A 13,235-nucleotide genomic window follows, 5' to 3' on the forward strand; every position below is an offset into this window, starting at 1 on the left:
GCTGTTTTTACTTATGATAATCACTCAAATATTGAAAATAAATATGTAATTACACAAGAAGCATCTGTTGATGTGAAACCATGCCTCTCAAAAAAGATCTCAGAAGACCTATGATCAATAGTTGTTGATTTGCATGAAGCTGGAAAGGATAACAAAATAGTTAAGTTATTTATCGGCCCATATTTAGACATATTTTCTTTAAAAATAGCTAATTTAGTACTGTGGCTGTACTATAAGCCTACAGAGAGGGCCCCCAGAAAAGATGTCTCAAAAGGCACAACGCAGAATAATCAATGAGGTAAAAAATAACCCGAGAGTAACATCTGAAGACTTGTAGGTATCACTGGATCAAGTTAAGTATCACAGTTCATGAGGTTATCATACGCAAAACCTTGTACAGCCAGGGACCACGGCAGGAGACCACAGAGGAAGCCACCACTCTCCAAAATAACAACACTACTCGGAAAGAGTTCAACGTTTTCATTTATTAAACCTTAAACACGGCTTCATATTGTCCTGTGTTTGTCTCCAGGTTGCCCAGACGTTCTACATCACCATCAAGCCAGTGGACGACTCCCTGCCTCTGCTCCAGGTTCCTGGCATGAGAGTCCAGGAAGGAGTGAGGAAGACCATTACTGAATTTGAGCTAAAAGTCACTGACGCAGACACTGAGGTAACACACAAATCCCTGAAAATCTAGCAACTTTCACCATGAGTTTATTTATTTATTTCACCAGTTTAGCAAAGAGCGGGACCGCCATATGATAGTTGGTGATCATCCACTAAGCCGGCCAAACTAAGCTGTGTAAGCTTCTGTATATAAAACCAGCTTTTCTCTACAGCTTCATTTTCTCTGGCAACAACATCATAAAGGCTATTTCCTTCTCCAGCCCCAGACACTCATACACTGTAAATCCCATAAATCTGAAACGCAAGTTATTTCCTGTTTATTTTTGTTTTTGTTTACCATCTGTGAACAACCATGCCTACATCTAGGGCAATTCGAAATATCCCTACTTTCACATAAGGACATTTAAAAGCAACTAAGGACCTTAAGTAAGCTGAGGGTTATTATGTTCTTCTCTAGTAAACATTTCCCACAGTTTGGTTGTTAAAGTTGCAAAAAAATAACAATAACTTTTATTTATAAAGCATTAAACAGAAGTTTTTTAAAGAATGTACTTTCACCTGAAGATCCTCACCGCTCATTCAAAACACTTTTCCTCTCCCTCCATTGCTGCTGTTAACTACCTCCAGGCGGAGTCCATCGTCTTCACCGTTGTCCAGGCTCCTCGTCACGGCACCGTTGAGCGCACGAGCAACGGCCAACACTACCGTCAGACCAGCAGCTTCACCATGGACGACGTCTACCAGAACCGCATCAGCTACAACCACGACGGCTCCAACTCGCTCAAGGACCGCTTCACCTTCGGCGTGGCAGATGGCACCAACCTGCTCTTCATGGTGGAGGAGGGCGGAAAGGAGGTGGGGGCGTGTGTGTGTGTCTGTAGGCCTATGTGTGTGTGTGTGTCCGTTGACATATTTAGCACATCGAGAACGCTACATTTGCAGATTGGGTTCTGGTGTGTGTGTGTGAAAGAGGCAGCATCTTGACGTATTTATTACAGCTAAATCATTGAATGAGCAGTGTTACTGTAGATGTGTGTGTGTTTGTGTGTGCGCGCTCTGACCTTTTTATGACAGGAGGGGTGAATCAGCAGTTTGTGTATATGCTCTTGTGCTACCATTTGTGTAAGGACCAAGAAAGTGACACGTTTGAAAATACATTTTTTGCAGTGAGGCCAAGCATGGTCATTAAGGAAAAGTAAGGAAATATTTTGGAAAGTGGAGACACATTTTGAAAAAAGGGCCTTTTGGGAAAAGAAAGGACGTACTGTAAGGGGAAATGTGAAGACATTTTTTTTGTTATTTCTTATTTCCTTCCTGATAATCATCTAAAATCCCCTTAAATCAATCTTCCTAACCATTCAGTGGCTCATTTTGTTGACTATAAAATTATTGGTCTGGAATGCATTGCATGGGTCCTCACAAGTGTAGAAATATAAACATGTGTGTGTGTGTGTGTGTGTGCATGTGTTTGGTTAATGTCAGCTTTATGGAGGTAGTTATAAGCAAGCCTCAGGGTGAACAGGCTGCAACGCTTGTCAACGAAGTCCTCAGTCTACCTACTGTCACTACAAATAGTCCATATGATTAAACTGAATGACAGCAGGCAGGTATTGATATCCCCGATCACACACACACACACACACACATTGAGGGTCAATTCATTCCCACTGGAGCTGCCTTGTGATTAGATCATGTACACACTCCTGTAATACCTTTTGGATGAACGCATCCTTCAAATGGCATTCGTCGAAGTTGGTCTGAGCAGAATCTGTATGATGACTGGCTGATCCCATAGGGGGCAAATCAATCAAGTAATACGCTGCAGGGCTCGTGTGTTTGCCATTTGTCATCTAGCTCATGATAACTCTTCCACTTCCTGTATACACAAAACATTCTGAACAAAGTTGCTTTAACTTTAATAGGAAAGTAGTCGTTTTTCTTTTCATGACTTAGGCCAATAAAACAAACTTTTTTTTAAAAGAAAGAGACCATTGGGAGTTATTTAGAAACTATGTTTTGATTTTACGATAAACACGTAATGTTGGGAATAAAATGACTTTTTGTGACTGTCCATTGAGATCTTAAATATGTGTTTTTAATTTCAACTACTTTGGCTTTCCAGGTTGTAACAGCTGCTCCTCAGAAGTTTAAGATTGATATTCTGCCAGTTGACGATGGCACGCCGCGTATCGTCACCAACCTGGGGCTGCAGTGGCTGGAGTACATGGACAACAAGGTACACAACGTCCTCTACATGAACGTCTGCAGACAGACTCTGTAGTCTTTGATTAGTTTCATAGTGATGTTTAATGGCTCTAGGGGGAGTAATGAACCCTGTTATTGAGATCAGCTTTCTAATTAACCTCTCAAATTGCTGTTGTTATTGGTTCCAATTGAAGACTGATTTCACTGGATTCTTTAGAGATAAAAAGGTGTCAATGAGCAGGAGTATTGCAGTGGTCTGTGTGCTAAGCAGGCTCAAGTCAAAAGGAGAATGATTTGACTGTGCAAACACAGATCTGTCTTCTACAACCAATCACAGTTACATATAAAACATGTCCTTGTGACTGACAGAAGTGCAAAGAGAAGTTCTATCAGTTTGCTCACTGTGTGTAATTGACTTGCCCCCCCTGCTGGTTCAAACACCACAACACAATGCGACCATCAGTTTCAATAGCAGTGTTGTCACTTTGTTTATTCATCCTGAGGCTGCTCTGTCTTTACTATGCAGGTAATTAAGTATTGGATGTTTTATTATAGAGGGATATTAGCAAACAACACCAAAGTATTGTTGGTTGCTGGCTTAGATACCTTAAATAAAGGTAAGTGTATAATTGTTAGGATACCATCAACATTAGAGGACAATTTTCATTTGTACTTTTGGAAAACGATGTGAACATATGACACCCCAAAAAATGTGAAAGTGAAATAGTAAGAACGGAATAATGTGCAGCGAGGACTTTATTAATGAAAAATGCACACCGACATGGTGAAATATAAAAAGATAAACCAAGTACTTTACTCACAATATTGATAAAAAATGTTTGTTTTGGGTCTTCTAAGAAAACAATTGTCTGATCCACCTTGACCAACAGCTGGATCTGCAGTGACAGCAACATTACTTAAATCGGCGGCAGGACTGATTGAGGTTTACTGCAACTGTCCCAGTCTCTTCACATATTCTTGTCTATTAACCAGTTTGTACACAATGCCAGAGCCCATACTGTGTCCATTAGTGTTTACTTCCTGTCTTTGTTCTGTTGCTGAATTCTCTGACGTCCAGCCCTCTCTTTATTGGGGAAAGTTTAGCCATCGTATATCCAAAGTGTTGTGCTCTCCACAAATATAAGAAATAATATTCCAAAAGTATTCTATGGTGTTTTCTGATGGAGAAAACGAATGTTTGTTGTCCACAGCTGACAATGAAATGGCCGGACTTCTTTCTGCGGATTGATATGACCGTACATACAGTAGTCATGTTCTGCTCAGCAGCAGTCTGTTGGCGAAAATTAACAGACCTTTGGAATGTCCAAATCGACCAATCAGGATCGAGTATTCGACTGAGCTGTGTAATAAGGTCTCATAAATCTGCCTTTACAAAACAAATACTTACAGGTAACACATACAAATGCTTAAAAGCTACATTACCGGCAGGACAGGCATTATCAGTGAGAGAGCCACGTATTTTTATTTGGTTTAATGAAATAAAAAAATTAAATAAAAAGGTCAAGGTGAGAAATCAACCTCCCATTTCAACTGCACATTTGACTACTTAAAAAACGCATCCAAAGTTCACGAGGCAAATATGGAAGGCAATTATCAAAATCATTATGCCGACATAGAACCGTCATCAACAGAAATACATCAGGGCAAAAATACTTTGCAAATAATGTCTTTGGTGTAACAGCTACAGTAAAATGGTTGGTCTAGATGTGGTCGTGGAGCAGGTCATTTCAGTCGTTTCTGTTTAACGTCCATCAGGCCACCAACCTGATCACTAAGAAGGAGCTGCTGACCATGGATCCGGACACTGATGACGGACAGCTGGTTTATGAAGTCACCACGGAGCCAAAGCACGGCTTCCTGGAGAGCAAGCTGAAACCTGGTACCTCCATCAGCACCTTCACCCAAGGTACAAGGCTTTAACTGTTTTCTAAAAAACACTGTATGACGTACCTTTTATTTCATACTGTTTGCTGCCCCCTTAGCCTATCAAATACAATGTGTTGGAGCGCTAGCCAATAGTATGGGGGTGTTACATAGAGATGTCACTATGTCACAGAAGTAAACAAAGGAGTCCAATGAAGGTGTTTCAGGCAAGGGGGAACTTTAGGATTTCAGCCTTTGCAGACCATTTACATGCACAAAAACCTATATAACACACTACAGGAAAGGGAAACCCAAAAAGCATACTGGGCCTCTTTAAAATGTAGTAATGTCTGTGATCCTAAATTATGAATATATCAATATTTTAAGCATTGGCAAAAACTTGTCCCTACCTACGCTCTCCGTCTTTTCCTCAGTGGAAGTTCTGTTAAAAGGCACCCCAGCATCTGCGGAACTATTTTTTATCATCCAGTTTCACCTTGCCCACATTTTCATTGACAATTTGCAGTTGAATTCAGCTGTGTTCCCATCCCATGTGAGCCTGTTATCCTCACCTCTAGGCTGCAGCCGGGATCACTGTCAGCGTGCTTTTGTGTTGATCCCCTCGGGCTGGAGTGTGGCTTGCAAACAGTCACATTGATGGGTTGCATTCTTTATTCTGAGCTTGTAAACATAATTTCCTTAATGATTACAAATGTTAGGCAGATAAAATAACTCCCTTCCCTGAGAATGTGAATATAAATGGCGGGATTTACTAGTACAAACCGTCAACATTTACTCTCCTTAGTCTGAGAATGTGTTAAGATATCACAGCACACAGTTTTGAGCCTGTGCGGATCCATTAAGTTTAATATCTATTCATCACTGCATGTGTTTATTCTAAACTTCCTGAAGGTCATCTGCTCATCTTTCTCATCCTTTCTTCTGGCTTACAGCTCTCAATTACAAAGTAATACTTTTTCTTCAACATCCTCTGGAAGGTTTAAATGGGCAGAAATTGTGATCCAATGATGATTTTCATCTTCATTTTCAAATTTGATCTCAAGTAATGGAAAGAGGCCAGAGGGTGCATATTATATAGGATCATTATTTCACAGGAAATACATTATTTGCAAAGATTTTGACTATTAAGATACAATCCCTGTAGAGACAGTCTGTGATTTGTTGCCCCCTTCACACAGCCAGGTCAGAGCGGCATGCTGGGTAAAGATCACTGCTTCAGTCTCATAGATACAGCTTCAATTCTGGTTTTCACTGCTAAGTACCTGCTGTAGTGTTTTTTGTTTGAATTTAAGAAATGGTATCTTTACAGGGCATTCACAAGAAAAATAAAACACAATCTGAACTATTTTTCATCAAATAAAATGTAATAAATCCAACAAAAAAGGGATAAAGAAAAATATTAAAATGTATTAATAATATATAGTTAACAAAAATATAACAGACACATCATTAATCTTCACATGTATTAGCTATTAATTAATTATGGATACTCTAGTTTCTAGGAATTAGTAAGAATATTTATTCTTGATATCTTCTGCTCTTTTTCCAGTAGTAAGATATTTTAGAGAAATACAAAAATAGTGGACAGTTCTCTAATAGATTTTCCCAGAAGCCACTTTCACAAAGGTATTCAATGTTTGATCTTTAATAAGCTGACCTTGATCCCCTGTAGCTGATATCAACCTGGGTCTGATCCGCTACGTGCTGCATCAGGACAACGTCCAGGAAACCATGGACATCTTCAAGTTCACGGTGAAAGACAGCAAACCAAATGTTGTCAGCGACAACGTCTTCCACATCCAGTGGTCCCTCATCAGCTTCAAGCACAAAAGGTCCGTATTTTACAGCATGCGAGACGTACTTCAGATGTTCACGAAATAACTAGGCATACCAGTCAGTTCCTTCCGAGCATCAATCAGTAAAATAACTTCCTGTGATGGTTCCACAGCTACAATGTCAGTGAAAAGGCCGGCACAGTGGCGGTAACGGTGAAGCGAACAGGAAACCTCAACCAGTATGCCATCGTGCTCTGCCGCACCGAGCAGGCCAGCGCCACCTCCACCAGCAGCGAGGGGTCCCGTCCAGGCCAGCAGGACTACGTGGAGTACGCTGGACAGGTAACCAGGCCCCACCAATGTCAACATGTTTTAAAAATGTACATTGTTGGAGGGAACTTTGGGATTGTAGCCTTTGCAGACCATTTACATGCACTAAAACCTATATAACATACTACAGGAAAGGGAAAACCCCCCAAAAAGGGCTTTATATTTACTGTCCTATGTTCTCGGTTTTATACACATTTGATATTACCGGTACTCTATGTCCAATCATAAGTCTAAACCCATACCGCTCTGCTGTTCATTCACAGGTCCAGTTTGATGAGCGTGAGGACACCAAGGTGTGCACCATAGTGATAAACGACGACAAGGTGTACGAGGGAACTGAGAGCTTCCACGTGGAGCTGAGCATGCCCGCGTACGCGCTGCTGGGCGGAAACACGCGCGCCATCGTCAACATCAACGACACCGAGGACGAGCCCACCATGCAGTTTGATAAGAAGACGTACCACATCAACGAGAGCACCGGCTTCATCCACGCGCCCATCGAGAGAAAAGGTAGAGAGCACTGCCACATCCCTGTTATGCTCTCTATGTATTAACCACTTCATTTAACATGATATACAGAACATTTCAAAGGAAGTAAAAAGGCATCATAATAAATGTAATAATAATAATATAATCATAATAATTCACAACAGATTACACACACAGTAAAATAATGAAAAACTTAAGACCAAATCAGTAAAATATTAAACTATAAAATAAATAAATTAAACATTATAAAAAAAAGATTGAAAGACCAATTCAAGGGCGATGTCGCTAAAGCTTATCTAAAGAAATATGGTTTCAGATGTCATTAAAAAATGTCGACTGAGTTTTCCTATATAATATTTCCTGGTAGGCTGTTAGTGGACAAAAGTTGCTTTAGGGGCGACTTTATGAATAATGAAAAGGCCTGCTGCTGAGGACCTTAGTGCTTGTACAAGGACATAAAAGATCTTTATAAACCAGAAAAGGGATTTTAAAATCAATTCTAAAAGACTCTGAGAGCCAATGCAATGTAGCTAAAACAGGAGGTACTGTCTGAGCTTTCTTTTTCTGGATTTTGTCAAACACCTGGCAGCGGAGTTCTGAATTAACTGTCGTTTTTCTCGTAGAAAGAGCATTCCAGAGTTGACGTAATGAGCAGTTGTGACCCTCTCCTGCCTCGTTTCCCCTCCAGGTGACACCTCCAGCACGGTGTCGGCCCTCTGCTACACCGTGGCCAAGTCGGCGCAGGGCAGCAGCCTCCACGCTCTGGAGTCTGGCTCCGACTACAAGAGCCGCGGCATGACCAACGACAACCGCGTCATCTTCGGCCCGGGAGTCAGCATGTCCACCTGCGACGTCAAGCTCATTGACGACAGCGAGTACGAGCTGTCGGAGGAGTTCCAGCTGGTGCTGTCGGACGCGTCGGATAACGCCCGTGTGGGGGAGGTGATGACGGCCAAAGTTGTCATCGACGGACCCAACGACGCGTCCACTGTTTCTCTCGGGAACGCCACCTTTACTTTCACCGAAGATGCTGGTATAAGCAATTACATTTTTACGGTCTATGGATTTATTTTCTTTTACTGAGTTTTCTCTAACCCCAAGAGAAATTCTGTGAAGTTACACATCTTTTCGTTTGTCATTTCAAAGCTTTATTAATTAGGATAAATGTGAAAATCTCCATGGGGAAATTAGGAAAGTGCGAAGAGTTACAAATTGGCTTTGGAAAGGGTAGTTTAGTAATTGCTAGATCCAAGATCCAAGGGTGATTTTCTTCCAGATTGTAATGTCACTACACATGAAACAGAATGTGACCTGCTCCCTAAACATTTACGGAGCTCATTTGTAGGAACAAGATTACGACCCGGTTTCTTTATAAATTGGTCTGTACATTGCAGTCTGTCTTTGATTTATTTTGGAACATTAACACTGTGCTATATTTCTTTTTAAATGTTGGAATGCTTTAAAGCAGCATTTTGACTTAAAAGCTAAACTCATATGTTACTCAGTAGTGATATTATGCATTTTTTTGAACTTACGTTTCCTTCTTATCTCCACCCTACAGGCACAATTGAAATACCAGTGCTGCGCCTTGGCAGTGACCTGTCCTCCCTGACCTCTGTGTGGTGTGCCACCCGACCTTCAGACCCCCCCTCAGCGAGCCCGGGAGTCGACTACATCCCAAGCTCCAAGAAGGTGGAGTTCAAACCTGGTAGTACCGAGGAGGTGAGGACTGAGACTTCTGACCTACAGTAAAGATATCTAGAAGTGCTGAATCAAAGGCAGCTGGATTCAAATGGAACTAAAGAAAGATCCCCGTTAAATCCTTAAGATGAAATATCTTTGCATGGATAAATGTCAAAGGGCATCTGGAACAAGGCCATCAAGACAGTATAATGAGCATATTAAGAGTTTTAAACGCTCGTTCCGTTGGATTTTAGAAATTCTCTGTGAATTTGAGGGGGACAATATATTTAGAGGTTCGTGCTTAAAGAGGAAATATTATTTCAGGTTCATATTTGTGTTTTGTACCTCTACTGTGACATGTTTAGATGCCTTTTGGTTCAATAAGTGCTTCATTTTTTCTCATAATACCTCTTTTCACCCTCTGTCTGAAACCAGAGTCCAGACTGCTCTGATTGGTTAGAGATGTCCCGCCCCTTGGCCTATCGCGTACAATGTGTTGAAGCAATAGCCAATAGAAGCGTAAATGTTACGTAGTCATGCAAGAGTCAAAATTGAAGTCTTATGGATTTATTTATTTTTACATAATTGTTTCAAACGCCACCTTCCATTGTAAAGTCTGTATTTAACTTTACAGTCACCTGGTCTCAAACTACACCGGTCCGGTCTTTGAATTTGAGGGACTGCTAATTCCTTGAAATAGTCTTAAACCTAATGTTTGAGAATGTGTGTGTATCCTTTAAACTAAAGGCAAGATGTTCTTCCTGCAAACCTTTGTAAACTCAGACCTGGCCTCAAATATCTTTAGAAACCTTGCTGACACTTTTTTTCTACAGACATGCAGTTTGACCATTATGGACGACATCCAGAACCCGTCCATCGAAGGATCCGAGTCGTTTGTGGTGTTCCTCAGTTCTCCTCAGGGTGCTGTCCTCCAAGAGCCCTATGAAGCCAACGTCGTCATCATCGACACCTTCCAGGACAGTAAGTACACAGGAGATTATTCCCTTAAAGACCTCTTTCATCTTACATTCAAACTCAGCCTTCTCACAGCCAACGTCCCCTCTCTCAGTTCCCAGCATGCAGTTCGGGAAGACTGCTTACACTGTCAAGGAGAAAGACAGCATCCTGCACATCCCCATTATCCGCACCGGTGACCTGTCCTTCAAGTCATCAGTGCGCTGCTTCACCCGGACCATGTCAGCCATGGTGATGGACGACTTCGAGGAGAGGAGGAACGCTGACGAGTCACGCATCACTTTCCTCAAAGGAGAGAAGGTATACTGAATCCTAAAAGTTTAAACAAAGTCGATTAAGACCGTTTGTGTCAGTCCCTTTAAAATCTTTTACTTGATTGTTTGTTTTCCAGGTAAAAAACTGCACCGTGCACATCAACGACGACTCTGTTTTTGAGCCTGAAGAGGAGTTCCAGGTGCATCTTGGGACACCACTGGGAGACCACTGGAGCGGTGCCATGGTGGGCGTTAGCGACATCGTCACAGTCACCATCACCAATGATGAAGATGGTAAGATCATATGTCACATACAACAGTTAACTTACTGCTGTATAGATGAATTCTGACACTAAACTACCAGGGCACCTGTAATTTGTTTAACTTTTTTCATGAAAGCCATGTATCTTCTCAATGTATTTTATTATGAAATTATTGTTTGCATGTTCTTTGAGTAAAATCTCAATTAAGAAAACTTGTTGCATTCCTATATTAATTCTGTTCTGATGAATACATATTCTTGCGAATGTATCAGGCGGAAAACGTTCTTTTGTAAGTGTCGGAATAATGTTGTCAACTACAAGTGGAGATGCTCCTGACCTTATTTATTTAAAAACTCTAGTCTGCTTTGGCATTTAGTTTAAAGTGTTTTTTTGTCATATCATATCCTAACGTGGTCAACAATATATCTCTTTACATGTACACAAATATTCTTATTTTCGTGTTAGGTAAGAGTTTTTCTTGTTCGATAGCTGTTTTGTTTTTTTCATTTTAAGAAGTTATTTGATTACAAGGCAAACATAACACTTAAATACTAACACAACAATCCACGAATCAGAAAAAGAGAAGGAAAAAAAAAAGGATTGACAATAACTTATAATATATAGCTAATACACAATGGATTCAACATTGATACTCATACATAAATGAATTGTCACATCATACAACCTGGTCATTATTAATGTTTTGTGTTCTATAACCAACCAATTCTTCCCAGGCTTCATCAGATGTCTCCCTTGATGATACAAAAGGTCTCTCTGTACTGTTGAAAAACGAATTTGGTCTTATCCTAGAGCCTGCCTCCCCTCATTGTATGACATTGAGAGAATACATATTCAAACTGCTCTTAGTGTTACATAAATCATCTCACATACTTATCATACCTAGAAAGTGAGTATCAACAATCAGTATGAACAAAGACAGATCATTAACCTTCATGAAGGGAGGATTTATCGCGGGGTGGTTGTATTAAACTACATTTATTTCATCTTATAAACTGGCAACTGAACAATAATTATAATATGCCGTACAGCCAGCAGAGAGCAGCACCTTGACCTTTCAATGCCCTCTGTTCTTCCAGCTCCTACCATTGAGTTTGAGCAGGCGTCCTATCAGGTCAAAGAGCCTCCTGGTCCCGATGGCATCGAGGTTCTCAACATTAAGGTGGTCCGTGGGGGGGATCTGGACCGGACCTCCAAGATCCGCTGCAGCACCCGGGACGGCTCGGCCCAGTCTGGCGTTGACTACAATCCCAAGAGCAGAGTGCTTAAATTCACCCCTGGTTAGTGCTGAAAATTCACACTTGAATGATTGAATGATTATTATGTAAATGTCAGGTTGACAAAATGTCTCTCTTTGTTTCCCTCTGTAGGAATAGACCACATCCTGTTTAAAGTGGAGATTCTGTCCAATGAGGATAGGGAGTGGCACGAGTCCTTTTCATTGGTGCTCGGCCCTGACGACCCTGTGGAGGCGGTGCTCGGAGAGATCACTATGGCAACAGTGACCATTTTGGATCAGGAGGCTTCAGGCAGCCTTATCCTACCTTCTACGCCTATTGTAAGATTGGTTTTCAGTCGTTTCTAAAGGTCTCCTATCATGCAAAATGCACTTTTTGATGTCATTTATACATAGATATGTGTCCCCGGTGTGTAAGGAGACTCACAAAGTGTCCGAAAATACAACCCTCTTTCTTTTCCTCCTTACCCTTCTAAAAACGGGGGTACAACACAGCTGATCCAGATTTGCTGCCGATATTACGTAATATCGGAAATGTGGGCTGGCTTTACGCTCTCTGCCCCATCAAAAACATCGCTGTATCAGAAACAATGCCCTGCGTTTTGGAAGTAATATGGTCTGTGTTTACATTAGCAAGCATCGCTAACACTCAGAGCTAACGCTTTACTGGAGAGAGTATTGTGTAAAGAAGCAGGATATAAAAAGGTACACCTGTGAGAGAAAAAGAGTTTGAGCTCCCTGCTGTTTCAGAAATAATCCTTGATGTGGTTTGGAACATGATATGGCATTTAATCACAGCAGCCTTTAGCTGAGTATCTGGATAGAATTCTCCTGCATGAGCTCTCCTCTCTGCTCTCGTTTCTTTTTCTTTTTTTCCCCTTTTTTTTTAAGCTACGGACCCAGAATCAGCACTTCTCTAACAGGGCTGAAATAGAGGCGTATGAGGCATGGCTAGAATGGGTGATCTGTTTGGTATTTTGAGCAAAACACTTCATAGACATGTTTTTTATATATCTGAGACCTATAATATATGCCTAAAAATAGTATAATAGGAGACCTTTAAAGGAAATAATGACATCATTTATTCTTCAATTCTCCATTGGAGCAAAACAATTAAATGAAGAGAAAAAATTAATCAGTACCCATCCTCCCTCCTCCTCAGGTTGTCTCCCTCGCTGACTATGATCACGTCCAGGAGGTGACAAAAGAGGGCAGCAAGAAGACGCCCTCTCCAGGGTACCCTCTGGTGTGTGTCACCCCCTGTGACCCTCACTACCCCAAGTACTCTGTGATGAAGGAGCGCTGCGAGGAGGCCGGCATCAACCAAACCCAGGTTCACTTCTCCTGGGAGGTGGCGGCGCCCACCGACACCAACGGGGCCCGCTCCCCCTTCGAGACAGTCACGGACACCACCCCGTATACCAGCGTCAACCATATGGTGAGTGGGGATTTCTTTAAAAGAAGAGTTTAA

The 13,235-nt window shown here is 41.4% G+C and overlaps 1 protein-coding gene across 1 annotated transcript in view; it reads left to right on the plus strand.

Annotated features, from left to right (window-relative positions):
- fras1 (Fraser extracellular matrix complex subunit 1) overlaps positions 1-13,235 on the plus strand; it is a 281,858-nt gene that overhangs the window by 259,080 nt on the left and 9,543 nt on the right. The window contains 15 exon segments of the mRNA XM_034118256.1: positions 533-673; positions 1,258-1,485; positions 2,753-2,866; positions 4,612-4,762; positions 6,413-6,572; positions 6,689-6,857; positions 7,109-7,355; positions 8,023-8,367; positions 8,896-9,056; positions 9,851-9,998; positions 10,087-10,292; positions 10,384-10,540; positions 11,607-11,807; positions 11,898-12,085; positions 12,927-13,202. Of these exon segments, the coding sequence (XP_033974147.1) occupies positions 533-673; positions 1,258-1,485; positions 2,753-2,866; positions 4,612-4,762; positions 6,413-6,572; positions 6,689-6,857; positions 7,109-7,355; positions 8,023-8,367; positions 8,896-9,056; positions 9,851-9,998; positions 10,087-10,292; positions 10,384-10,540; positions 11,607-11,807; positions 11,898-12,085; positions 12,927-13,202 (2,892 nt within the window).

The sequence above is a fragment of the Trematomus bernacchii genome, unplaced genomic scaffold, assembly GCF_902827165.1.
Source record: "Trematomus bernacchii unplaced genomic scaffold, fTreBer1.1, whole genome shotgun sequence".
Taxonomy (NCBI): Eukaryota; Metazoa; Chordata; class Actinopteri; order Perciformes; family Nototheniidae; genus Trematomus; species Trematomus bernacchii.